This window comes from Phaenicophaeus curvirostris, chromosome 15 (genome assembly GCF_032191515.1).
Source record: "Phaenicophaeus curvirostris isolate KB17595 chromosome 15, BPBGC_Pcur_1.0, whole genome shotgun sequence".
NCBI lineage: Eukaryota > Metazoa > Chordata > Aves > Cuculiformes > Cuculidae > Phaenicophaeus > Phaenicophaeus curvirostris.
The window spans coordinates 19,025,992-19,050,706 of NC_091406.1; the positions used below are offsets into that span (position 1 = coordinate 19,025,992).

At 53.6% G+C, this 24,715-nt stretch overlaps 3 protein-coding genes across 3 annotated transcripts; all 3 read right to left on the reverse strand.

The window, feature by feature from the left end:
• Nucleotides 1–1,785: 1,785 nt before the first annotated feature.
• Nucleotides 1,786–5,233, reverse strand: LOC138727260 (protocadherin beta-15-like). The gene is made up of 2 exons (XM_069869554.1): nt 2,309–5,233; nt 1,786–1,905 (listed from the first exon to the last, which is right to left on the reverse strand). Exons 1-2 carry the CDS (start codon nt 5,231–5,233, stop codon nt 1,786–1,788), a joined length of 3,045 nt encoding a protein of 1,014 aa, XP_069725655.1.
• Nucleotides 5,234–11,939: 6,706 nt separating this feature from the next.
• On the reverse strand, nt 11,940–14,381 carry LOC138727261 (protocadherin beta-15-like). Its single transcript, XM_069869555.1, has one exon. The coding sequence runs from the start codon at nt 14,379–14,381 to the stop codon at nt 11,940–11,942; it is 2,442 nt and encodes an 813-aa protein (XP_069725656.1).
• A 2,442-nt stretch (nt 14,382–16,823) lies between these two features.
• LOC138727262 (protocadherin beta-15-like) lies at nt 16,824–21,666 on the reverse strand. The gene is made up of 3 exons (XM_069869556.1): nt 21,546–21,666; nt 17,162–19,999; nt 16,824–16,981 (listed from the first exon to the last, which is right to left on the reverse strand). Exons 1-3 carry the CDS (start codon nt 21,664–21,666, stop codon nt 16,824–16,826), a joined length of 3,117 nt encoding a protein of 1,038 aa, XP_069725657.1.
• Between the last annotated feature and the right edge of the window lie 3,049 nt (nt 21,667–24,715).

Genomic DNA, 24,715 nt, shown 5'->3' on the forward strand with positions numbered 1-24,715 from the left:
ACGCATTACAACGAGTTTGACGGGATTTCTAGGACCATGCAAAGCTTATTATGGGATGATTAGAGGCAGGATTAGATTCGGTAAAAGGGAAAGGTCAAGAGTTTACCTGGAGGAAGAACCGTGGGAAAATGGGGAAGAAAGCAAGAGGTCTGGAGTGACTCTGGGCAGCGCGAGCATGGATTCGTGCCGAGACCGGATTAAAACTCCAGGCTCAGGCTCCCATCGCTGTCCATGGGGACGGATTTCTATCGCAGTGATTACTTCCGCAGTGATTCCAGCAAACGCACATGCAATGCACGCAAGATGCACACCGCTGCCTCCAAGAGCAGTCTGCTTCTTTTGGAATAAAAAAACAACATAGAGTTTGCATGTTCCGAGTATTCTGTGAACGCTTCCTTCATTCAAACAAGCCGTTATTACAGCTAGGGAGGTAGTCCTTCTTAAGAGGAAAAGGGAAAACAATACTTAAACACAGCTCACACAGTAGAAGGAGAGAGGGACAAAAAGGAGAAGGTAGGTACTACAAGACAAACCCAGACAATCAGATCATGACAGGTTTCCACTCCCATCAAGAACCCCCTCGATTCAGGAACAGCAATGATAAGACCAAAGTGAACAACAACCCTTTTCCAAGCTCATCTCAATTCCACCTTCAGATTAAGTCCTTGAAAGCAACTCCTGGAGTTTCCTCACACTCCACCCAAACATACTAGACATAATAGACAATGGGAAGAGGTTCAGAGAAAATCTTTTTTAAATCTTTTTAAACTACAAGGCGGCATAACCTTTGCCTTGGATGAACAGAAAGGGTCTCATGGGAAAAGGGAATTTTTTTCTGAAATGCACGGGAATTGTTACCCCCGATTCCAAACACAGAGACACCATACGAAGGCGCTTTGAGCAGCATCTCTAGGTCCTCTCCTTCCCACAGAAAATCGCCCTCCACCCTTCTCTGCCTTCTGACAATGTCCTGCTTCCAAGTCGCTCTGATTTCCTCGCATAAAATCTACTCCATATTTCAAGGGTTTATTTCCGAAATCCTGCTCTTTTTGTGGCTATTTCCTCGGCAACGACAGTGACAAGTGACCTTCCACACACCACACACACACGGTGGAGTTCCAACGGGGTTTTTATTGGGTTCATTGACAACAGGCATTTGATTGTTACCTATTAATGAAGGGAGAAGAAAACAGCAAGCTACTCTACGCCCTGTCTTCTACAGTGCCTCAAGCTGAGTGTAAAAGCCTGTTTCACTGTAAAATCACAAACAGCACTTTCAATTCTCTACTACTTTATACTCAACAAGCTGGAAACGTTACCTTGCACTTTACCTTATAAAAGAAAACGAATACATTGCTCAAAGCCCACGCTTTACAGTTTGAGGAACCAGCGAGCTCCTGGCCAAAAGCGCGGAGAGTGAAAGTGTCAGCAGAGAATGGAGACACGATTCCAGAACGCTCTCAGAAGCATAAACACAGAAAAGGCGATGTAGGAAAAAGCTATCTTGAAGATATGCTTCCAGGTTTCAGTATTACCCTTAATATTTAGAAGTAATAGCGCTCTCATTGTCGTGCACGGAGTCCCGGGGTAATCAACATGCAACACAGTCCTCGCCCTCCGTCCATGTCACAATTACACAACACTTATATGAAGAAAACAATGCTGAAGAGGAGAACGGGTTTGCTGTCTCACAGAGAAACCTTGTTCTTCCCTGGTCCTTTTTTCGGTGTTTTCCCTGGGAGGACGCTGGCCAGGGACGACAAACACGCTCGCCTTTCCCCTCGTTTACTGAGTGGGGACCCAAGGGTTTGGATCAGAATTGCCATGGAGCTCCTTCCGCCTGTTTGCAGTGCAAGCTGCTTCCGCACGTCTGCGAGCTGTGTCTGCGGAGATGGGAGCTCTGTCCTGCAAGAACGGAGAGCGCAGGTTGTCATTTGGGCGTTGAAGGGAGGCAAGAGCGAGGGGCTGAGAGGACCCGTCGGACACTGCTGCATGGAGGATGTTACTCTCCTGTGTCCAGAGAGAGAGAATTTGGGACAAAGCAGTGGGGCTCTGACCTCAGCTAGGAAAAACTAAAGCAGAGGAGCCCGATAAGTCAGCGCTTGGAGAGCATCTAAGCCTCGACGGATCCTCCTGGGACGCCCCCACCAGCAGCTCTCAGACCCTCTCCGCCCTCTCCTCCCGACCCTGGGGCTCCTCCACCCACAGAGCCACAACACCGAGACTCCCCAGGTGAGCGACACCCCGAGCCCCCCGCGCTGCTCCCTCCCCGCTCCCCGCCTCGCCCCGGCCCGGGCAGGTCCCTCACCTCTGCAGCCCGGTCGCCGTCGTCGCCGAGGTTGGCCGCCTCCGTGGAGCAGAGCGAGCTCCGCTGCTCGGCCGGGCCGGGGGGCAGCCCGGCGGGGAAGCAGGGCAGGAGGGGCCCGAGGAAGCGCAAGTCGCCGTCGAGGCTGCCGGCGGCGAAGCAGACGTCGTAGACGGAGCTGCGGGGCAGGGAGCCCGCGCTGCTCGGCGGGGCGGACTGCGGGAAGGCGGGCAAGCTCTCGGCCGCGCTGCGCCGGGCCCGCCGCACCTTGGCCGCCACGGCGGCCCCCGCCGTGGCCAGGAAGAGGGCGGACACGCAGGCCAGGCAGACGGTGAGGGAGAGGGTGAGCGGCCCCTCGGGCTCGGCGGCCGGCGCCTCCTCGGCGCCCCGCAGATGGGCGTCGGAGAAGCCGCCGACCAGGGCGATGCCGAGGGTGGCGGTGGCGGAGCGCGGCGGCCGCCCGCGGTCTCGCACCAGCACGACGAGCCTGTGCCGGGGCGCGTCCCGCTCCGCCACGGCCCGCGCCGTGCGCACCTCGCCGCTGTGCGGCCCCACGCGGAACAGCCCCGGCTCCGTCGCCTTCCACAGCTCGTACGACAGCCACGCGTTCTGCCCCGCGTCCGCGTCCACCGCCACCACCTTGGCCACCAGGTACCCGGCCTCGGCCGAGCGCGGCACCAGCTCGCCCGCCGCCGCGCCGCTGCTCTCGGCGGGCGGGTGCAGCACCACGGGCGCGTTGTCGTTCTCGTCGCGCACCACCACGCGCAGCACCGCCTGGGCGCTCAGCGGCGGCGAGCCGCCGTCGGCAGCGCGCACCGCCACCTCCAAGGCGCGCACCTGCTCGTAGTCCAGCGGCCGCAGCAGGAAAACGGCGCCGCTCTCGGCGTTCACCGACACCGCGGGCTGCTCCGCGCCCTCCTGCCGCACCAGCGCGTATCTCACGCGCCCGTTCGCTCCCGCGTCGGCGTCCGTGGCGCTCACGCTGCCGATGCGGACCATGGGGCCCTCGTTCTCCGACACCGACGCCGTGTAAACCGCCTGCGTGAACTCGGGCGCGTTGTCGTTCACGTCCGACACCTGCACCCGCAGGCTCGCCCGGGAGCTCAGCCGCCTCCTGCCCCGGTCCGCGGCTCTCACCGTCACGTTATACTCTGCCGCCCGCTCCCTGTCCAGCGCCGCCGTCGTCCTCAGCTCGTAGTACTCATCCCCGCCGCCCGTCAGCATGAAGGGCGAGTCCCCGTCGATGGAGCACTCCGTCCTGCCGTTGTCGCCGGAGTCGCGGTCCCGCACGCTCAACAGGGCCACCACGGTGCGGGGCGGCGCGTCCTCGGGAACGGAGACCGACTGGGAGGTGAGCGTTATCTCCGGGGCGTTGTCGTTCACATCCAGCACCTCCACCCGCACTTTGCAGTGCGCAGACAGACCCCCGCCGTCGGTGGCTCTCACTGCCATCTCATGGTGCTTCTCTTCCTCGAAATCCACAGTTCCCGCCACCCGGATCTCCCCGGTGTCAGGGTTCAGCTCGAAGAGCTGCTGGGACCGCTCCGATATCTGGGTGAATCTGTATCGCACTTTCCCGTTGGACCCTTCGTCGGGATCCGCGGCCGAGACTCTGACCACCAGCTGCCCCGGGGGGCTGTTCTCGGCCAGTTGCACCTCGTAGACCTCCCGACTGAACACCGGGGTGTTGTCATTGGAATCCAGCACCACGATCTGCACGTGAGCTGTTCCCGACCTTGGTGGGGAGCCCCCATCGCTAGCAGTGAGGATTAAATTCAGCTGCGGCTGTTCTTCCCGGTCCAGTTGACGCTCCAGGACGAGCTCCACACCTTTCTCTGTTCCAACATTGAGGGAGAAATGCGAATTGGACCCGAGGCTGTAATTCTGCAAGCCATTGATACCCACGTCCTTATCCCGGGCGCTTTGCAGGAGGAAACGGGACCCAGGAGATGTCGTTTCCAGAATCTCTAAAACCACCTCCTTCTCCGGGAAGACGGGGGAGTTGTCGTTCACGTCAAGAACCTCCAACTCCCCTCGGATCAGCTCCAACGGATTTTCAAAGACTATCTTAAAGAAGACGGTGCAGGTGTCTCTCCTCGGACACATCTCCTCTCGGTCCAGAGACTCCTTTGCCGTCAGCGCTCCCGTGTTTCGATTGAGGTGGAAAAGCCGCTCGTTCCCCTCGGACACAACGCGCGCCTTGCGAGCCGCCAGCTGGCTCGGAGAAAGCCCCAGGTCCTCTGCAATATTGCCCACAAACGACTCCCTCTCCATCTCCTCCGCCAGGGAATAGCGGAGGGGTTCGGCCCCGCTCTGACACACGCAAACGCACACAAGCAACAAGATCACTCGCCTCTGCCGCTCTCCGCTCCGTCTCCCACTCGCTCGCACTCGCCACAGAAGCCATTCCCCGTCCTCCGTCGTTCCCAGCATCGTCCAGCCGCGTCCGAGGCGGATTTGGTCAGCAATCCCGGGCTGAGGGGCCTGAAAGCCCCCGAGCTCCCCGACTCCGTGTGCCGCCGCCCTTCCCGAGCGGCTCCCGCGGCTCTTTCTCTCCGCCGGTGCCTGCAAAGCCGGGGCGGGCACAGGAACCCGCCGGTTCGCGGCCAACACCCCCACCCAGCGTCGCACGGGGGAATATTTCCTCTGCTGCTCAGCCGCGGCAGAGCCGCCAGCCCGGCCTTTGCTGCTGGACGCTGCGCTCCCCGTGCCCAGTCGGAGCCAAAAGGCGCAGTGGGAACGCTCTCTCTTTGCTAGGAAGCAGCTCCCTCCCCGCAGACAGAGCGCGGCTCTGGGCAGCACTGCCCGGCTCCTAAACGCCAGCTCCTCATCCGCAGCTCGGGGTTTTCCTCTGGGTGGGCATTGCAAGATCCTCCACTTCCACGGGACACATTGAGGGCTTTTTCCTCTTCTTCTCCGCTTGCTCATCAGCACGGGACCCTTAGCGAGTGGGGCGGGTCCGAGAAGAACTTCTAGGGAATAGGGGAGGAAATCAAATAGGAGGAGGTCACAAATTCGACCCCCAGATACACAAACAATAACGGTCAGAAGGGGAGGGAGTACAGATTGTCCTTAATCTGTTTGAGGGGATTCCAGGAATGTGAGAAGTTAATTATGTGATGATTAGAGGGAGAGTTCAAGAGTGGATCTGGGAGGAATTACCATGGGGAAAGCGAAGGGAGATGGGAGAGCGAGGGGTCCATTATATCTTTGCCACTCGCTTGCCTATCGGGATGACTAAATTGGCCCCTGAGTATCCCCTCCGCATATCACACCATAACCACAGAACCAAGACTCGGAGGTGATCCTCAAAGCAGAAGTATTAAGAAGGTCTGTGAATAGAAATCATTGTATGTTGTATTTGGATGTCTCATAAATGTAGTAACTATATGTTTTGTGTGTTGGAAATGGCCAGATGTATGATTTTGGAGTTCTTTGGGTCTGTATATTTTGGTGAGTGTTTTCCTAGCAGCAGGGCTGGAGCAACACACCATGTCCCTTACTAGAGGCGCCACTGGTAAAAGGTGAAGAAGATAAGGAGCTGGATTGACTGATACCCCAGATGGTATCCCTCCAGAACGGACTACACGACAATGAGAGGAGTGGGTCATAATCGGAGCTCCCTCTCAGCTGGTCTGAGATTCTGCACCGATCTTGACATCATACGAAAACTGAAGCATCTGCAAAAACTTCACTCACAGCAACTTTGTGGAAACATCTATAAAGACTTTATCACTGAGCTGCGGACAGGGCATAGAGTCTCTCCCAAACCCTTAGAGGATATTAATATTGGTCTAGACTTAAGGTTATACTCCTGATTTAGAACTGTAACATTATAGGCAATACACTAACTGTTTAAGTACAGTCCTAAGTCCTACTATGTCTCTGTCGGGGTGTGACAACAATGACCATGGTTTCACAGTTCTATACACTCACAGTCTATGAGCAGGCAATGCCACTGTGTGAAAAATCAAGCAAGCAGAGAAGATCAGTTAAGCTAAACAGGGAACTCCTCGTAGACTTCAAGGGGAAGAATGTATTGTGTCAACCCTGGAAGCAAGGTCAAGCTTTCTAGAAAGACTGCAAAATCATTGCCCTACACCTGCTGGTGTGCAGAGCCATTTGGACAATGCCCTTCATAATATTCTTTGATGTCTGACCTGTCCTGAAGTGCCCAGGCAGTTGGACTAAGAAGATTCATGTAGAGTCCTCCCAACTAAAATACTCCATTCCATTCCATTCCATTCCACCTCAACACAGTACTTCTGACATATTTCCAAGGAAATTCCAAGGACACAGCTTCCACACAGCCTTATAAATGACCAAGGAAAGTCTAGTGTGCTTTACTGTTTTCCCCTACAGAAGACAAGACACATGCTGGTCCAGCCGCTCTCACAGGGGAGGGGCCCACCGACCTCACACAAGTCCTACCCACCACATTGCTTCCTGGACGGCACCTCTGATGAGCACCTCAGGAAAGTCCAGCAGCCTGTTGAGGCCCTCCAATACAGGAGACAACATTTCCCCTCTCACATGGTAAAAACTATAATGAATTGTCTGGTTAGGAACTGCATCAGACACCTGGATGATCGAGATCAAACGATCCCAGAAGCAGCTGAGTTAGACCAAGAGGTGCTGGTTCCTCGGGGTCTCAGTGAGACTGAGAGAGACACAGACACTGTTTCAGATGTCAATCACACCTTCTTCATTGTTGCTCATGCTATCAGAGATCTCCAGAGATAATGCTCTGTCCCTGTAGATGAGGAAAACCCTGGGCAGTCACTTCAGGCAGGGCTCCAGCCATGCACAGCAGCCATGCAGAACCCCATCAAAGAAAAGCAAGATTGCCCCCGTTTCAGTCATTCAAGCCATTTTAAGACTTTCATGCAAGAAAGTGATTCTACTCCTCACTTCAGCTGTCACACTAAAAGAAGTTTGGAGGTAGAGCTCTTGTTCACATGTGGCTTTCTCTCTGGCAGCAAGCGGGTGCTGCCTGCAGGTTCCATGGTTCCAGTGAGCTGGCTGAGTTTCTCCTGCTGACCAGGGATTTTGGAGCACAACACAGCACAGCAAAGGCCTGTGCCTTTCCACATTAATTGGATTGTAGATCACTCAGTTCTACATGTACAGTGGTCTTCTGCTCAGAATCACTTTATCAGACCAGGCTCAGGACTTATCTTCTTACGGGGGCCTTGCAGAAGGCACAGCTCCTGTCCTCTGCATTTCCTGACAGCAAAGCCTCCTCCTGGCTACAGTTTTCACCCACCAAATGCCCACCTCCTGATGACGCAAAAGGAAGATGTCTGTTGTCTTTGTGATATCCACACCTCAAAACATTTGGTACTGAAAAAACAAACAGTTACATCCACAACCAGAGCTGTCAGAAGAGTTGGAAATTTCACTCCTCAACCTTACTGATTTGCAGGGTCTTTACACACCCAACACCACTGTTCAAGGAGGGACCAGGTCCCCTGACCTGGATCTATCTCGGCCTTGTTACAGCCAGAAGCTCAGTGCTCGGAAGAGCCACAGAGGCCTGACAGCAAATGCCTGTTCCCACAACTTTCCTGAATGCTCTAACGAATGTGTCTCCAAACTGAAGAAATGCCCCTGCTCAACCTTAATTCAGCCAAGGGAGAAACAGAAGGAAAAAGGTTTTTGAAAAATATTGACAGAGCTTTCCCAGAACATCTCCACAAAGACTGCTGGCTCCAAACAAGGCATTCACGTGTTCTCTTTATTTCACTTTTACACACAAAGCCGTCCCAGATTACAACAGTACAGTTCATAACTGCAGCACAACACTGTGAGAGGGTTTCCAAACACTCTCTGCCAGTCAAACATTTTCTTACTATACAAGAGGTTACAGTCCTTCTTAAGAGGAATTGGCAAGACAATGCTCAAACACAGTTCACAAAGTAGAAAGAGCCAAAGGGAGAAAGCAAATGCTGTAACACAAACCCAGAAAATCATAGTGGGACAGCTTTCCACTACCATCAAGAAGTCTCTCTACTGAGAACAACAATGACAAGACGAAATCCAATGGCCTGTTTCCAAGTTCATCTCCATGCTACCTTCAGACAAAGTCCTTTGAAGCAATTCCTGGTGCTTCCTCACACTCCACACAAAGACAACAAACATGTTTTCACAACTCTACACTTACAGCCAATGAACATGCAACGCCACTGTGCCAAAAGCCAAGCAAGAGGGGCAGAAGTCCATCTGGGCCCTACAGGGAACTTGCGGAGTTCAAGTGAAGAAATAAATTCTATCATCTCTGGAAGCAAGATCAGATGTTGCAGGAAGATTGCAGACCTGTGGCTTGTGTATGCAGGGAGAACACACCATAGGCCAAAGCTCAGTTAGAGGCAAAACTGGCCAGTGCTGTGTCAGACACAAAGACAGACTTTTTCAATATGTTTATAGTAGAACACAGTCCAAGAAAAATTGGATTGATACTTGTTGAAGATGGTCACCTAACCTTGGGCTGCCCAGTCCACTGAGGTGGAGGACCATGAGGGTGGGAACAGTGACTTTTCCTTCATGGATGTTGAAATTGTCAGAGATCAGCTGTATCAGCTGAATATTCTCAGGTGCATTTGACCTGATGGGGGCCCTCACAGAGTACTGAAGGAGCCTGCAAATGTTACAGCAGGACCATTCTAGATCATCTACTGAAGCTGTCCAGAGGTATTCCAGCTGTCCAACAAGGAAAATATTGTTTAACATTTTGTCAGCCCTGAAGTGCTCAGGCAGTTGGACTTGGCAGATGATCCTTATAGATCCCTTCCAACTGAAGTATTCTACTCTATTCTATTCCATTCCATCCTCTTCCATCTCAACACCATTACTGCCGATATATTTCCAAGGAAATCCCTATTTAATCCCTTTAAATGCTGAGAACAATGAGTAGAATCGCTCCAGGCAGGACTGCAGCCACGCAGATCTTGGTCATAGAAAAGAAAGAGTCCCACCTGCTTCAGTCATTCAAGTCCTTTTAGGACCTTCCTGCAAATAAACAATTCTATTCCTCATTTCTGTTGCCATAGTAAATGATGTTCACACACAGCCTTCTTGCTCTTAGGTGACTTTCTCAACAGCAGCAGCAAGCTGGCGCTGCCAGCAGGCTCTGCGGTTACAGTGAGTTGAGTTAATCCTTCTGCAAAGGATTTTGGAACACTGAAAGGACTGTCAAGCATTGGCACAGGCTGCCCAGGGAAGTGGCTGAGGCATCACCCCTGAACATGGCCCTGGGTGGATATAGGGACATATGTAGTGGTGGAGTAGGTTGTGCAACGTTAACAGTTGGAATCGTTACTCTCAAGGATTTTTTCCAAAGTAAAGGATTCTACGAATCTACACAGGTTAAATGGACAGTAAACCATTTACTCTTCAATGTACAATGGTCTTCACTACAGCAACTTGTCCTCAGGACTTAACTGTTTTCTCAGACCCTTGGCAGAAGGGATGGCTGTAGTCCTCTCATTTCCCTCTTCCTGGTAGCAGTTTTCATCACCAAATACCCACATCCTGACACTTTCCCAAATTCTGCCCCAAAGGAACAACCATGCTTTTTTTGTGCCACCCATCTTCGGAAACTTCTACACCTTTAGTGCCACAAACAATTTGTGCTCCAACACTGATGGATGGTTACGAACCAGAGGACATTTACTGAGCACCCCAAGCACTGAGCAGCTTATGCTAAATGAAATAAAGGCACCTTAGCATAAGGCCTCACAGCTTTTGCACCAGAATTAAAGCTAACTTTGCAGAAGAAGCAGCTGCTGTAAATGACACACTGTCTTCAAGGTTTCTCTTTTCAACAACAGAGAGTTGTTCTACCTTATACTTCTCTCATTTCTCACGGGAAGCTTTCCTCAGTAGTCCTTGACTTGTTACTTTGTAGTCTATCAATTTGTAGACTGAAATGCTCACATAGCTGTTTCTCAAGAGAAAATAGAATAATGTATTGTAACTAATGATTACTTGTTACTAATGAAGAATTGTCAAATCAGCTTGTAAAACAATGGCTTGCTTCAGCAAGTAATGTATAAAATGTGTAGTGAACTTCGATTAAATGGCTTCACTTGGATCATATTGATCACTGCGTGTTGTCCCATGTTTTCTTCCATCACCAACACCTCACCAGTGCCATCCCCAGACAGAGCAGTCAGGACAGTTGGGAATTTCATTCACAGAGGTCACGGCTACGTGGAGGCCTTTGCACACTCAGGGATCCTGTTAGGGGAGGGACATGGCTCCTCTGGCTTAGATATAATGGGGCCCTGTCACAGGCAGAAGCTCAGTGCCTTGAAGACCCAAAGAGCTTTGACAACAAATCATTTCTCCACACAGGTTCCCTCAATGCTCTATTGGGCATGTCTACAAACAGAAGAAATGGACCCAATCAACCTTACATCAGCCAAGGGACAACAGGAGAAAACGCTGCTCAGCCTTTGAAAAACATTCGCAGAGCTTTCCCAGAAGGAACATCTCTACAAAGACCCCAGTCTCCATACAGGCATTCAGGTGCTCTCTTTATTTCACTTCTGCACACAACAATATCCTGGTTTACAATGGTACAGTTTATAACTGCAGCACAACAGAGTGGGAGGGCTTCCAATCATTCCGTGCCAGTTCAACTATCCATTATTATAAAGGAGTGACAGTCCTTCCTCAGAGGAATTGGAAAGACAGTGGTCAAACACAGTTCAGAGAGTAGAAGGAGAAAGGGCAAAACCAAAAATACAAATGCTATAATAGGAACCCAAAAAATCAGATCAGGTCTACTTTAAAGGACAGCAAAGAAGCTGGTGAAAGGTCCAAAAGGAATGTCCTGTAGAAGCATATAAGGACTTTAGCTTTGCCATTCCGTTCCATACCAACAAGGCCATGCTACATATTTCCAAGGCAATCCCAAGGAGGCAGCCCACCCACATCCCCCATAAGGGTCAAAGGAATATCTTGTACCCCTTACTATTCTTCACTACACAAGATGAGACAGCACTACTCAGAGGCTCAACAGGTCAGTCTTGCCTGCTGAGCTGGAATGCTGTGCACCACAATGTGTGCATGGGAGCGTCCTCCTGCTTCCCTGGGCAGCCTTTGTGCAGCATGTGCAGTCACACAATGGCTGGACAGAAAGACAGAGACACCAGAAGGCAAAACACATGGAGTACATGCATCTCAGAGACAGAGGCATTACCTTCTAACACAATACTCACAAATTTCTTGCTTTTCTGACCCAGAATGAGGGCTACACACATATCAGCAAGGACCTTGCTACTGAATTACAGCACAGAATAAGAGATCCATGCCCCTGGCCAATAGCAAGTGATATAAGAATTACGGTGGTAGCATTGGAATGAAGCCCACTCAGAAAGCATTTGAGAAATGCCTGTAATAGAGCTGAAATATATTATCATCATACTTAAGGAGACACTAGTTTCTTTTGGTCTTTTCTTCTGGTGTTTTGGAGGAAGAGACAACTTTTCTTCTAATATCGGTAACTTTAGAGGGGGAAAATGATGCCAACCATAAAGGCAGATTAACTCTAGGGAAACCATTGCCACAGGTTATACCCTGGAGCATTTCCTGTCACAAGGCCCAAGCCTCTGGCTGTGCTGACTCCGTCCTAGTTAAAGGAAAGACTATTAAACTCTTCCCCAGAGAGCATCCCTGTGTTCTCTGGTAGCACATCCTCAGCAGTGAGAGGGCCTTGGGGAAAAACCTGTTCATCACCAGTGTCCCCGCCCAGGGCACAGTGCTGTGGTGGCAGGCTGGGCAGGATGGGCTTCAGGAACTTGAACTCGCTGTTGCCTGAACCTGTTGTGAGGTTGATCTCGTAGCAATAGGGATGGGGCAGGGTCCCTGCAGAGGCTGCATCAGCCAGGCTGCTCGGAAAGTTGCTGGCAGCATAAAGGACATGCCCATCCTTCAGCTCCTTTCTCTTGCACACCTTGCAAGTGATGAATGCTGCCATGGATGCAAGGAAGAGCAGTGAGACAAAGACCAAGGAAATGATTAAATAGGTTGTCAAGGAGTCACTGTTGTCCACTACGTCCGGGCTGCCGTATGGTAGACGCACATCTGAGAAGTCATTGAGCAGAAGTGCACTCAGTGCTGCTGTGGCCGACAGCGGTGGTCGCCCATTGTCTCGCACCAGGATGATGAGCTTCTGCTTCATGGTGTCTCTCTCCGTCACTGGCCTCCTCAGATGCACCTCCCCACTTTGGGCACCCACCACAAACAGACCGGGGTCAGTGGCCTTCAGCAGGTGGTACGACAGCCACGAGTTCTGCCCAGAGTCGGCATCAACAGCCACCACTTTGGTGACCAGGTACCCCGCCTCAGCCGACATGGGCACCAGCTCGCTGGATGCTGGGCTGCTGTCCTGGGCTGGATGCAGCACCAGTGGAGCATTGTCATTCTCATCCACCACAACAAGGTGGACAGTGATGTTGGCACTGAGGGAAGGAGATCCTGCATCAGAGGCAATCACCAAGACCTCAATCTGCTTCATCTGCTCATAGTCCAGAGGTCGCAGCACAAACACGTGCCCATTCTCAGAGTTCACAGAAATGCAGGAACAGGGAGGCTGCTCTGCGGGGTGAGCTGGTGCCAGGGAATAGGTCACCTTGGCATTGGAGCCTATGTCAGCATCTGAGGCATACACGGTTCCAACCAGCATCGTCGGAATATTGTTCTCATGGACATACATAGTGTATGATGTCTGGTTGAAGACAGGTGCATTGTCGTTGACATCAGAGATGTCCACCGTGAAGGTCTGGGTGGTGGTGAGAGGAGGTGTCCCTGCGTCTGCCGCTGTGACAGTGACAATATACTGTGCCATCTCCTCCCGGTCCAGTGTTGTGACAGTCACAAGCTCATAGTAATTCTTATAGGCTGGCCGTAGGGAGAATGACAGCTGGTCCTCAAGGGCACAGGTGATCTTCCCGTTGGCTCCAGAATCACGGTCTTTAACATTAAAGAAGGCGACCACTGTCCCAGGTAATGCATTCTCAGGAAGGGGGCTGCTGAAGGAACTCACCACCAGCTCTGGTGCGTTATCATTCACATCGAGCACCTCCACCAATACCTTGCAGATTGCTGAGAGGCCTCCCCCATCCATGGCTTGCACACTGAGCTCGTGTTTCTCTGCTGCCTCAAAATCAAGAGGCTTTGAGAGTTTGATTTCACCGCTCTTGGCATCAATCACAAACGCTGATTCTCCCTGGTCCACCTCTTGCCTGAACTGGTAGGAGATGTCCCCATTAGTACCCACATCCAGATCAGTTGCCAGCACACTAAGAACCACGGTGCCCTCGGGGGCATTTTCCAAAACCTGACCGACATAGAGCTTCTGCGTGAAGATGGGAGCGTTGTCATTTACATCTAAAACAACAACGTGGATCTGAGCTGTTCCACTCCTCGGGGGAGAGCCCCCGTCCACAGCTATGAGACTGAAACTTATCTCTGCCTGCTCCTCTCTGTCTAGAGGCTTTTCCAAAACTAGTTCCACATATTTCTCTTCCTCACTCTGACTCCCAAAGGACACGCTAAAGTATTCGTTCTGGTAAGAGATGCTGTAAGACTGGACGCTGTTGCTACCAACATCCAGGTCCCGAGCCCCCATTAACGGGAAACGCAGTCCCGGGTTGCTATTCTCCGCGATCCTAAGCGTGATCTGCTCGTCCGGGAAGCGGGGCGAGTGGTCGTTGACGTCCCGCACGGCCACCTCGATGCGGAAGAACTGCAGCGGGTCGGCCAGCAGCAGCTCCAAGGGCAGCGTGCAGGCGGGCGCCTGGGCGCACAGCTCCTCCCGGTCGAGCCTCTCGGCCACGACGAGGCGGCCGGTGGCGCGGTCCAAGCGCAAGCGCTGCCGGCCGTCCTCCGAGGCCAGGCGGGCGCGGCGAGCCGAGAGCTGCGCCGGGGCCAGCCCCGCGTCCTCGGCCACGTCGGCTACGAGCGAGCCGCTCGGCGCCTCCTCGGCTACGGAGTAGCGCAGGGGCTGGGAGCGAGCGTGCGGCAGCGAGAGGAGAGCAGAGAGACAAAGCACTTGCCTTGCGATCGCCATGGCGGGGCGGCGGGCGGGCTCCGGCGGGCGGCTCGGGCGCGCGGTCCTCGGCGGCGAGCGGCGCCCGGCAGCGGCGAGGGCGGCGGCGAGGGCGGCGGCGAGGGCGGGCGGGCTCCCTGGGGCCGAGTGCGGCTGGCGGCCCGGCAGCGGCTGGCCCGGGGCCCCGCTCGCCGCCGCTCGCCGCCGCCCGGCTGCGCTGCGCTGGGCAGGGCCGGGCCGGGCTCGGGCGCCTCCCCGCCCGCAGCCGCTCGGCGCCGCCTTGGCCGGGAGCTCCCCCCTGCGGGCCGCGGCGGGACTGCGCCTCCCGCCACCGCCACCGCCACCGCGCTTCCCTCTCGCCGAGACACACGCTCCGCGCTCCGCTCGCCGCACCCGGCGGCCTTGCAAGGGCTCCAGAGGGCTTTGTGCTCAGCGACCGGGCTGAGCTCCTGCCCCGGGGGGAGGAGGCGGCGCCGCAGGGCTGGGAGATAAAAGGCAGCGAAGCACACAGGGAGGTCACTAATTAGAGCCCCGGATACGCAAACGCTAACGGTCCGGAGCTAACGGAGACAGCAGCAAAGCCCAGGGATCTAAGGACACGCAGCGATGGGACATTAAAGGCACCATTCAAATGTCACCTGCAAGAGGTTCAAGCCCCAAATTTGTAAAGCAGTTCCGTGGGGGAAGTTTATCCTATATTGATGGAGAGGTGGAGGGTGTGGGGAGCGCGGCCAGGCAGTGAGAGATGATAGGCAGGAAAACACACAGCGAAGTTACTAATTAGAGCCCCAGATACACAAACACCGACCAGCAGGAGCTAACGGAGTCAGCAGCAAAGCCCAGGGATCTAAGGACATGCAGCGATGGGACATTAAAGTCACCATTCAAGTTTCAACTGCAAGATGTTCTTCCTGAAACTTTGTAAACGCGAATGGGCCCAAAGAGATCATCCCACATTATCAGAAAGTGACTCAGTAGAAAGATTAAATTGTTTACGAGCCCTTTGACAGGGAGTCTAGGAATAGGCAAAGCCTGTTGTGGGGTGAATAAAAACAGATCATTTTCATTCAAGGGAGGACACAAGAGAGTACTTGGAGATGCAGTTGTGGGGAAATGGAGGTAGAAGAGGAGAGCGAGAGGTCTAAGGACATTCAGCGATGGGACATTAAAGGCACCACCTTGAAGACGTTCAAACAAAATCTTTGTAAACTAGAAGGTGATATAATCATTGCATTGGATGAACAAAAAGGGTCTCATAGGAAAGAGCAACTTGCTACAAGAATCGATCGAGTTTGTTCCCTCCGATTCCAAACAGGGAGACCGCTCGACGGCGCTTTGAGCAGCATCTCTCGGTCCTCTGCTTCCCACAGAAAATCGCCCTCCACCTTGCTTCGCCTTCTGAGAATGTCCTGCTTCTAAGTCGCTTTGATTTTCCCTGCATCAAATCTACTGCAAAATGCACGGGTTGATTCTCGGAATTCTGCTTGGACTAGTGATCCTCCACAAACCCGAGGGAGTTGCAAGGGTTTTTTTATTGCGTTCATTTACATCAGGCATTTGATTGTTTAAATGTGCGACAGATAGGAAATATGACATACACTTCATAGCTCATTATCGATTAAGTAAGGGAGAAGAAAACAGAAAGCTACTTTACGCCCTGTCCTCTACAGTGCCTCAAGCTGAGTGTAAAAGCCTGTTTCACTGCAAAAAAACAAACAGCACTTTCAATTCTCTATTACTTTATACTCAACAATCCGGAAATGTTATCTTGCACTTTACCTTATAAAAGAAAACGAATACGTTGCTCAAAGCCCACGCTTTACAGTTTGAGGAATCAGTGAACTCCTGCTCAAATGTGCGGAGTGCCGCTGTCAATCGTTTCTAATTAAATCGGTTTTAACGGAGTGCAGAGAATGGAGACATGATTACAGAACGCTATCAAAACAAAAATAAACTCAGAAAAGGTGATGTAGGAAAAAGCTATCTTGAAGATACGCTTCCAGGTTTCAAGATTTCCCTTAACATTTAGAAGGAAGAAGGCTCTCACAGTCACGCACGGAGTCTCGGATTTATCAACATGCAACACAGTCCTCGTCCTCCGTCTATGTCACAATTACACAATACTTATATGAAGAAAACAATGCTGAAGAGGAGAATGGGTTTGCTCTCTCACAGAGAAACCTTGTTCCTCCCTGGTCCTTTTTTCGGTGTTTTCCTTGTGAGGACGCTGGCCAGGGACGACAGACACTCTCGCCTTTCCCCTCGTTTACTGAGTGGGGAGCCAAGGGTTTGGATCAGAATTGCCATGGAGCTCCTTCCCCCTGTCTGCAGTGCAAGCTGCTTCGACACGTCTGCGAGCCGTGTCTGCGGAGATGGGAGCTCTGTCCTGCAAGAACGGAGAGCGCGGGTTGTAATTTGGGCGTTGGAGGGAGGCAAAAGCGAGGGACTGAAAGGACCCGTCGGTCACTGCTGTACGGAGAACGCTACTGTTCTCTTTCCAGAGACAGAGGAGGTGGAACCAGGAGGTCGAGACGTTAGTCCCCTCTCTTCCTTAACCTCGATGGTTTTGAGAACCAGGTCGAGGTGCAGCTGCCCTCCTCCTTTGCGCTGATACACTTGATCTAAGAGAAACCCTCAGAATTGGATGCCCAAGACCCCAATAAGTCAGTACTTGGGGAGCAGCTGAGCCTTAACGGATCCTCCTGGGACGCCCCCACCAGCGGCTCTCAGACCCTCTCCGCCCTCTCCTCCCGACCCTGGGACTCCTCCACCCCCAGAGCCACAACACCGAGACTCCCCACGTGAGCGACACCCCGAGCCCCCCGCGCTGCTCCCTCCCCGCCCCCCGCCTCGCCCCGGCCCGGGCAGGTCCCTCACCTCTGCAGCCCGGTCGCCGTCGTCGCCGAGGTTGGCCGCCTCCGTGGAGCAGAGCGAGCTCCGCTGCTCGGCCGGGCCGGGGGGCAGCCCGGCGGGGAAGCAGGGCAGGAGGGGCCCGAGGAAGCGCAAGTCGCCGTCGAGGCTGCCGGCGGCGAAGCAGACGTCGTAGACGGAGCTGCGGGGCAGGGAGCCCGCGCTGCTCGGCGGGGCGGACTGCGGGAAGGCGGGCAAGCTCTCGGCCGCGCTGCGCCGGGCCCGCCGCACCTTGGCCGCCACGGCGGCCCCCGCCGTGGCCAGGAAGAGGGCGGACACGCAGGCCAGGCAGACGGTGAGGGAGAGGGTGAGCGGCCCCTCGGGCTCGGCGGCCGGCGCCTCCTCGGCGCCCCGCAGATGGGCGTCGGAGAAGCCGCCGACCAGGGCGATGCCGAGGGTGGCGGTGGCGGAGCGCGGCGGCCGCCCGCGGTCTCGCACCAGCACGACGAGCCTGTGCCGGGGCGCGTCCCGCTCCGCCACGGCCCGCGCCGTGCGCACCTCGCCGCTGTGCGGCCCCACGCGGAACAGCCCCGGCTCCGTCGCCTTCCACAGCTCGTACGACAGCCACGCGTTCTGCCCCGCGTCCGCGTCCACCGCCACCACCTTGGCCACCAGGTACCCGGCCTCGGCCGAGCGCGGCACCAGCTCGCCCGCCGCCGCGCCGCTGCTCTCGGCGGGCGGGTGCAGCACCACGGGCGCGTTGTCGTTCTCGTCGCGCACCACCACGCGCAGCACCGCCTGGGCGCTCAGCGGCGGCGAGCCGCCGTCGGCAGCGCGCACCGCCACCTCCAAGGCGCGCACCTGCTCGTAGTCCAGCGGCCGCAGCAGGAAAACGGCGCCGCTCTCGGCGTTCACCGACACCGCGGGCTGCTCCGCGCCCTCCTGCCGCACCAGCGCGTATCTCACGCGCCCGTTCGCTCCCGCGTCGGCGTCCGTGGCGCTCACGCTGCCGATGCGGACCATGGGGCCCTCGTTCTCCGACACCGACGCCGTGTAAACCGCCTGCGTGAACTCGGGCGCGTTGTCGTTCACGTCCGACACCTGCACCCGCAGGCTCGCCCGGGAGCTCAGCCGCCTCCTGCCCCGGTCCGCGGCTCTCACCGTCACGTTATACTCTGCCGCCCGCTCCCTGTCCAGCGCCGCCGTCGTCCTCAGCTCGTAGTACTCATCCCCGCCGCCCGTCAGCATGAAGGGCGAGTCCCCGTCGATGGAGCACTCCGTCCTGCCGTTGTCGCCGGAGTCGCGGTCCCGCACGCTCAACAGGGCCACCACGGTGCGGGGCGGCGCGTCCTCGGGAATGGAGACCGACTGGGAGGTGAGCGTTATCTCCGGGGCGTTGTCGTTCACGTCCAGCACCTCCACCTGCACTTTGCAGTGCGCAGACAGACCCCCGCCGTCGGTGGCTCTCACAACTAACTCGTGCTGCTCCGCTTCCTCGAAATCCACGGTTCCTGCCACCCGGATCTCCCCGGTGTCAGGGTTCAGCTGGAAGAGATCCTGGGACCTCTCCGACATCTGGCTGAAGCTGTATCGCACTTTCCCGTAGGACCCTTCGTCGGGATCCGCGGCCGCGACTCTGACCACCAGCTGCCCCGGGGGGCTGTTCTCGGCCAGTTGCACCTCGTAGACCTCCCGACTGAAGATCGGGGTGTTGTCATTGGCATCTACGACCACGACCCGTACTTGGACTGTGCCCGACCTTGGTGGGAAGCCGCCGTCGATGGCAGTGAGGAGTAAATTCATTTGCGGCTGCACTTCCCGGTCCAGCTGACGCTCTAGGACGAGCTGTGCATATTTTGTCCCACCTATCCCGATTCCGATATCGAGGGAGAAATGCGAATTGGACCCGAGGCTGTAGTTCTGCAAACCGTTGCTGCCCACGTCCTTGTCCCTGGCACTTTGCAGAGGGAAACGGGATCCAGGAGATGTCGTTTCCAGAATCTCTAAAACCACCTCCTTCTTCGGGAAGACGGGGGAGTTGTCGTTGACGTCAAGAACTTCTACCTCCCCTCGGATCAGCTCCAAGGGATTTTCAAAGACTATCTTAAAGAAGACGGTGCAGGTATCGCTCTGCGGACACATCTCCTCTCGGTCCAGAGACTCCTTTGCCGTCAGCACTCCCGTGTTTCGATTGAGGTGGAAAAGCCGCTCGTTCCCCTCGGACACAACGCGCGCCTTGCGAGCCGCCAGCTGGCTCGGAGAAAGCCCCAGGTCCTCTGCAATATTGCCCACAAACGACTCCCTCTCCATCTCCTCCGCCAGGGAATAGCGGAGGGGTTCGGCCCCGCTCTGACACACGCAAACGCACACAAGCAACAAGATCACTCGCCTCTGCCACTCTCCGCTCCGTCTCCCACTCGCTCGCACTCGCCACAGAAGCCATTCCCCGTCCTCCGTCGTTCCCAGCATCGTCCAGCGGCGTCCGAGGCGGATTTGGTCAGCAATCCCGGGCTGAGGGGCCTGAAAGCCCCCGAGCTCCCCGACTCCGTGTGCCGCCGCCCTTCCCGAGCGGCTCCCGCGGCTCTTTCTCTCCGCCGGTGCCTGCAAAGCCGGGGCGGGCACAGGAACCCGCCGGTTCGCGGCCAACACCCCCACCCAGCGTCGCACGGGGGAATATTTCCTCTGCTGCTCAGCCGCGGCAGAGCCGCCAGCCCGGCCTTTGCTGCTGGAGGCTGCGCTCCCCGTGCCCAGCCGGAGCCAGAAGGCGCAGTGGGAACGCTCTCTCTTTGCTAGGAAGCAGCTCCCTCCCCGCAGACAGAGCGCGGCTCTGGGCAGCACTGCCCGGCTCCTAAACGCCAGCTCCTCATCCGCAGCTCGGGGTTTTCCTCTGGGTGGGCAGTGCAAGATCTGCTACTTCCAAAGGACACATTGAGGGCTTTTTCCTCCTCTTCTAAGCTTGTTCATCAGCACGGGACCCTTAGCGAGTCGGGCGGGTTCGAGCCGCACCGCTATGGAATAGGAGACCTGGTGCCAGAGGGGAAAGGTTCCCTAAGGAAATGCTTCCCCATCACCCTCCCTCACCACCAGCCCAGAATGACACTGCTGCTCTAGGACACAACATCCTCATTCTGTTTTCTTCGCATTGTGGATCACACCTCGCCCAAAGGACACAAAACTGCTTCTATAGGAGAACAAGCTCGAACTCCATCACCTGGGTAACGATTCATGAACACAGAGACTTAGCATAAAATGCAAGGAATCAAAATGGAGAGGTCACAAATTAAACGCCCAGATACTCAAACGCTAACGATCAGGAGCTAATGGAGGAAATAGCAAAGGTTAAATATCGAAGAACACTGAGTGATGGTCCATTAAAGGCACCATTCAAGACAATCTCAAGAGGTACAACCAGCAATTTGTAAATGAGAAAGGGAAGGAGAAGAGATTATACTTGATCATCACAAAGGATCTCACAGAAAAATGCAGACGGATTACGACCTGTTTTAGGGGGATTCCAGGAATGTGTAAAGTTCACTATGTGATCATTAGAGGCAGGATCAAACTCGGTAAAAGGGAGAGTTCAAGATTGCACCTGGGAGGCACTAACATGGGGAAACCGAGGGGAGATGGGAGAGTGAGGGGTCCATTAGGTCTCACCACCCATTTGCCAATCGGGATGATCAAACTGGCTCCTTAGTATCCCCCCTGCCCCGCATATCAGATATAGCAGAGTTACACCATAACCACAGAACAAAGACTGGGACGCCATACTTAATGCAGAAGTACTAAGATTTGTGAATAGAAAACAACATATGTTGTATTTTGATGGAATAGAAATGTAGAAACTGTACGATTCGTGTGTTGGAAGTGGCCTGAGCTATGATTCTGCAGTTCTTTGAGTCCATACATGAGAGAGTCCGCAGAAGCTCCACTCGCAGGAACTTTGTGGAAACATCTATAAAGACTTAATCACTGAACTCCGGACAGGTCGTAGAGCCCCTCACAAACCTCTAGAGGATATTAATATTGGTCTAGACTTAAGCTCATACTCTTGACATAGAATTGTAGCATTATAGGTAATAAGCTAACTGTTTAAGTGCAGTCCTGAGTCCTACTCTGTCTCCATTGGGATGTGACAACCATGAAAGTGGTTTCACAGTTCTCTACATTCACAGTCTATGCTGCCGTGTCATAACTCAAGCAAGCAGAGAAGACCAGCTGAGCCCAACAGGGAACTCCTGATAGACTTCAAAGGGAAAAAAGTATCGTGTCATCTCTGGAAGCTAGTCAGCTCCATCAACTTCCACAGCTCATACAACAGACAAGCTTTCTGACCTGCATCCACCCTCACCACCTTGGCCACCAGCGAGCCGGGCTCCCACGATGGTGATGCTAGATCCATGCCTGACACCGCCAAGCCTGTGCCCACCGATGGCAGGTACAGCACCTGTGGCATGTTGTAATTTTCATACACAATCTCCAGCTGCACCCACACATTGGACTCCCACTCCGTCTCCAGCTCCAATCCTCACCACGCTGCAGCAACTCTCAGATGGTCTCTCCAGCTGTAATAGGAGACTATCCCACAGCTCTCATTCAGGGTAGTCTCTCACACAAGTCCTACCCACCCACACATCCTACTCTGACGAGCACCTCGGGAAGCTCAGCAGTGTGTTGTTTCCTGTATTGGAGGGCCTCAACATTCCCCCTCTCACATGGTAAAAAACATAATAAACCATCTGGTTAGGAACTGCATCAGACACCTGGACCCTCCAGATGAAATGATCCCAGAAGCAGCTGACTTAGACCAAGAAGTGCTGGTTCCTCGGGGTCTCAGTGAGACTGAGAGAGACAGATGTCATTCATTCCTCATTCATTGTTGCTCATGCTATTGGAGATCTGCATAGATACCGCTCTGTCCCTGTAGATGAGGAAAACTCTGGGCAGTTACTTCAGGCAGGGCTCCAGCCATGCACAGCAGCCATGCAGAACCCCATCAAAGAAAAGAAAGCTTGGTCCTATTTGAGTCATTCAAGCCATTTTAAGACTTTCATGCAAGAAAGTGATTCTACTCCTCACTTCGGCTGTCATGCTAAAAGAAGTTTGTAGGTAGAGCTCTTGTTCACATGTGGCTTTCTCTCTAGCAGCAAGTGGGAGCTGCCTGCAGGTTCCATGGTTCCAGTGAGCTGGCTGAGTTTCTCCTGCTGACCAGGGATTTTCTAGCACAACACAGCACAGCAAAGGTCTGTGCCTTTCCACATTAATTGGATTGTGGATCACTCAGTTCTCCATGTACAATGGTCTTCTGCTCAGAATCAATACACCAGCCCTGGCTCAGGACTTATATTTTTATGGGGGCCTGGCAGAAGGCACAGATCCAGTCCTCTGTGTTTCCGGACAGCAAAGCCTCCTCCTGACTGCAGTTTTCACCCACCAAATGCCCACCTCCTGGCGATCCCCTAGCACCTCCTGGAAGGAAAATGTCTGTTGTCTTTGTGAAATCAATGGCTGAAAATATTTAGAATCAAAACACTTCGTGCTGAAAAAACAAACAGTTGTCATCCACAGCCAGAGCTGTCAGAAGAGTTGGAAATTTCACTCCTCAACCTTACTGATTTGCAGGGCCTTTGCACACCCAAGGCCACTCTTCGAGGAGGGACCAGGTTCCTCTGACCTGGATCTAACTAGGCCCCATCAGAAGCTCAGTGCTCAGAAGAGCCACAGAGGCCTGACAGCAAATCCCTCTTCCCCAACATTTTCCTGAATTATCTACTGGCTGTGTCTCCAAACTGAAGAAATGCCCCTGCTAAACCTTAATTCAGCCAAGAGATAACAGGAGAAAAAAGGTCCCAGCCTTTTGAAAAATATTCACAGACTTTTCCAAGAATGAACACTCCACAAAGACTGCTGTCTCCACACATGGCATTCATGTGTTCTGTTTATTTCACTTTTACACACAAAGCTCTTCCAGATTACAAGAGAACAGTTCAAAACTGCAGCACAACACTGTGGGAGCGTTCCCAAATATTCTCTGCCAGTCAAACATACCCTTATTATAGATGGGGGGACAGTCCTTCTTAAGAGGAATTGGCAAGACAATGCTCAAACACAGTCCACAAATTAGAAGGAGAAACAGTAAAAAGGAGAAAGCAAATGCTGCACCAAAAGACAATGAATGTGTTTTCACAACTCTACACTTATAGTCTATGAACAGGCAATGCCACTGTGCCAAAAGTCAAGCAAGAGGGGCAGAAGTCCATCTGGACTACAGGGAACTCCTTAAAGAGCTCAAGTCGGGAAATAAATGCTATATTCTCTGGAAGCAAGGTCAGTCTTTACAGGAAGATTGCAGACCTGTGGTTTGTTTATGCAGGGAGAACACACCATAGACCAAAGCTCAGTTAGAGGCAAAATTCACCAGTGCTGTGTCAGTCACCGAGAAAGACTTTTTCAATTTGTTTATAGCAGAAGGAGTTCTAAAGAAAAGAATGGATTGATACTTGTTGAAGACAGTCACCTGACCTTGGGCTGCCCAGTCCACTGTGTTGGAGGACCATGAGGGTGGGAACAGCGACTTTTCCTTCATGGACGCTGAAATTGTCAGAGAACAGCTGTATCCGCTGAATATTCACAAGTCCATTTGGCCTGATGGGGGCCCTCACAGAGTACTGAAGGAGCTTGCGGATGTTACAGTAGGACCCCTCTAGATCATCTACTGAAGATTTTAAGGGATTTGATAGGTCCCTGCTGACTGGAAGCTCGCCAGAGCTATTCCACCTGTCCAACAAGGATTGAGTACTATTGAAAGTCATTTAACGAATAATGCACTTGTCAGGCACAATCAACATGTTCACCAGGGCAAAGTCTCTTTAAATCAATTCAATGTCCTTCTACATCACCTGGCTCGTGCATCTGGGATGGTCAGTGGATTTTGTATTTTCGGATTGTATTAACATTTGTTATACTGTTCCAGCAATCTTCTTGACATTGTGTCCAACTATGACATGAACTGCCTGAATTGCAGGGCTCCGCTTACGAGGAGCGGCTGAGAGAGCTGGAGTTGTTTAGCCTGGAGAAGAGGAGGCTGAGGGGAGACCTCATTGCGTTCTCTAACTACCTGAAAGGAGGTGGTAGAGAGGAGGGTGCTGGCCTCTTCTCCCAAGTGACAGGGGACAGGACAAGAGGGAATGGCCTCAAGCTCCACCAGCGGAGGTTTAGGCTGGACATTAGGAAAAAATTCTTCACAGAAAGGGTCATTGGGCACTGGAACAGGCTGCCCAGGGAGGTGGTTGAGTCACCTTCCCTGGAGGGGTTTAAGGCACAGGTGGACGAGGTGCTAAGGGGAATGGTTTAGTGTTTGATAGGGATGGTTGGACTTGATGATCCAGTGGGTCTCTTCCAGCCTGGTTATTCTATGATTCTATGATTCTATGATTCAAAGCTGTGTAGTTACTTGGGCTACATCTACCTGGTGACTGCTCAGCAGTGGTGTTCTCAGGGTTCAA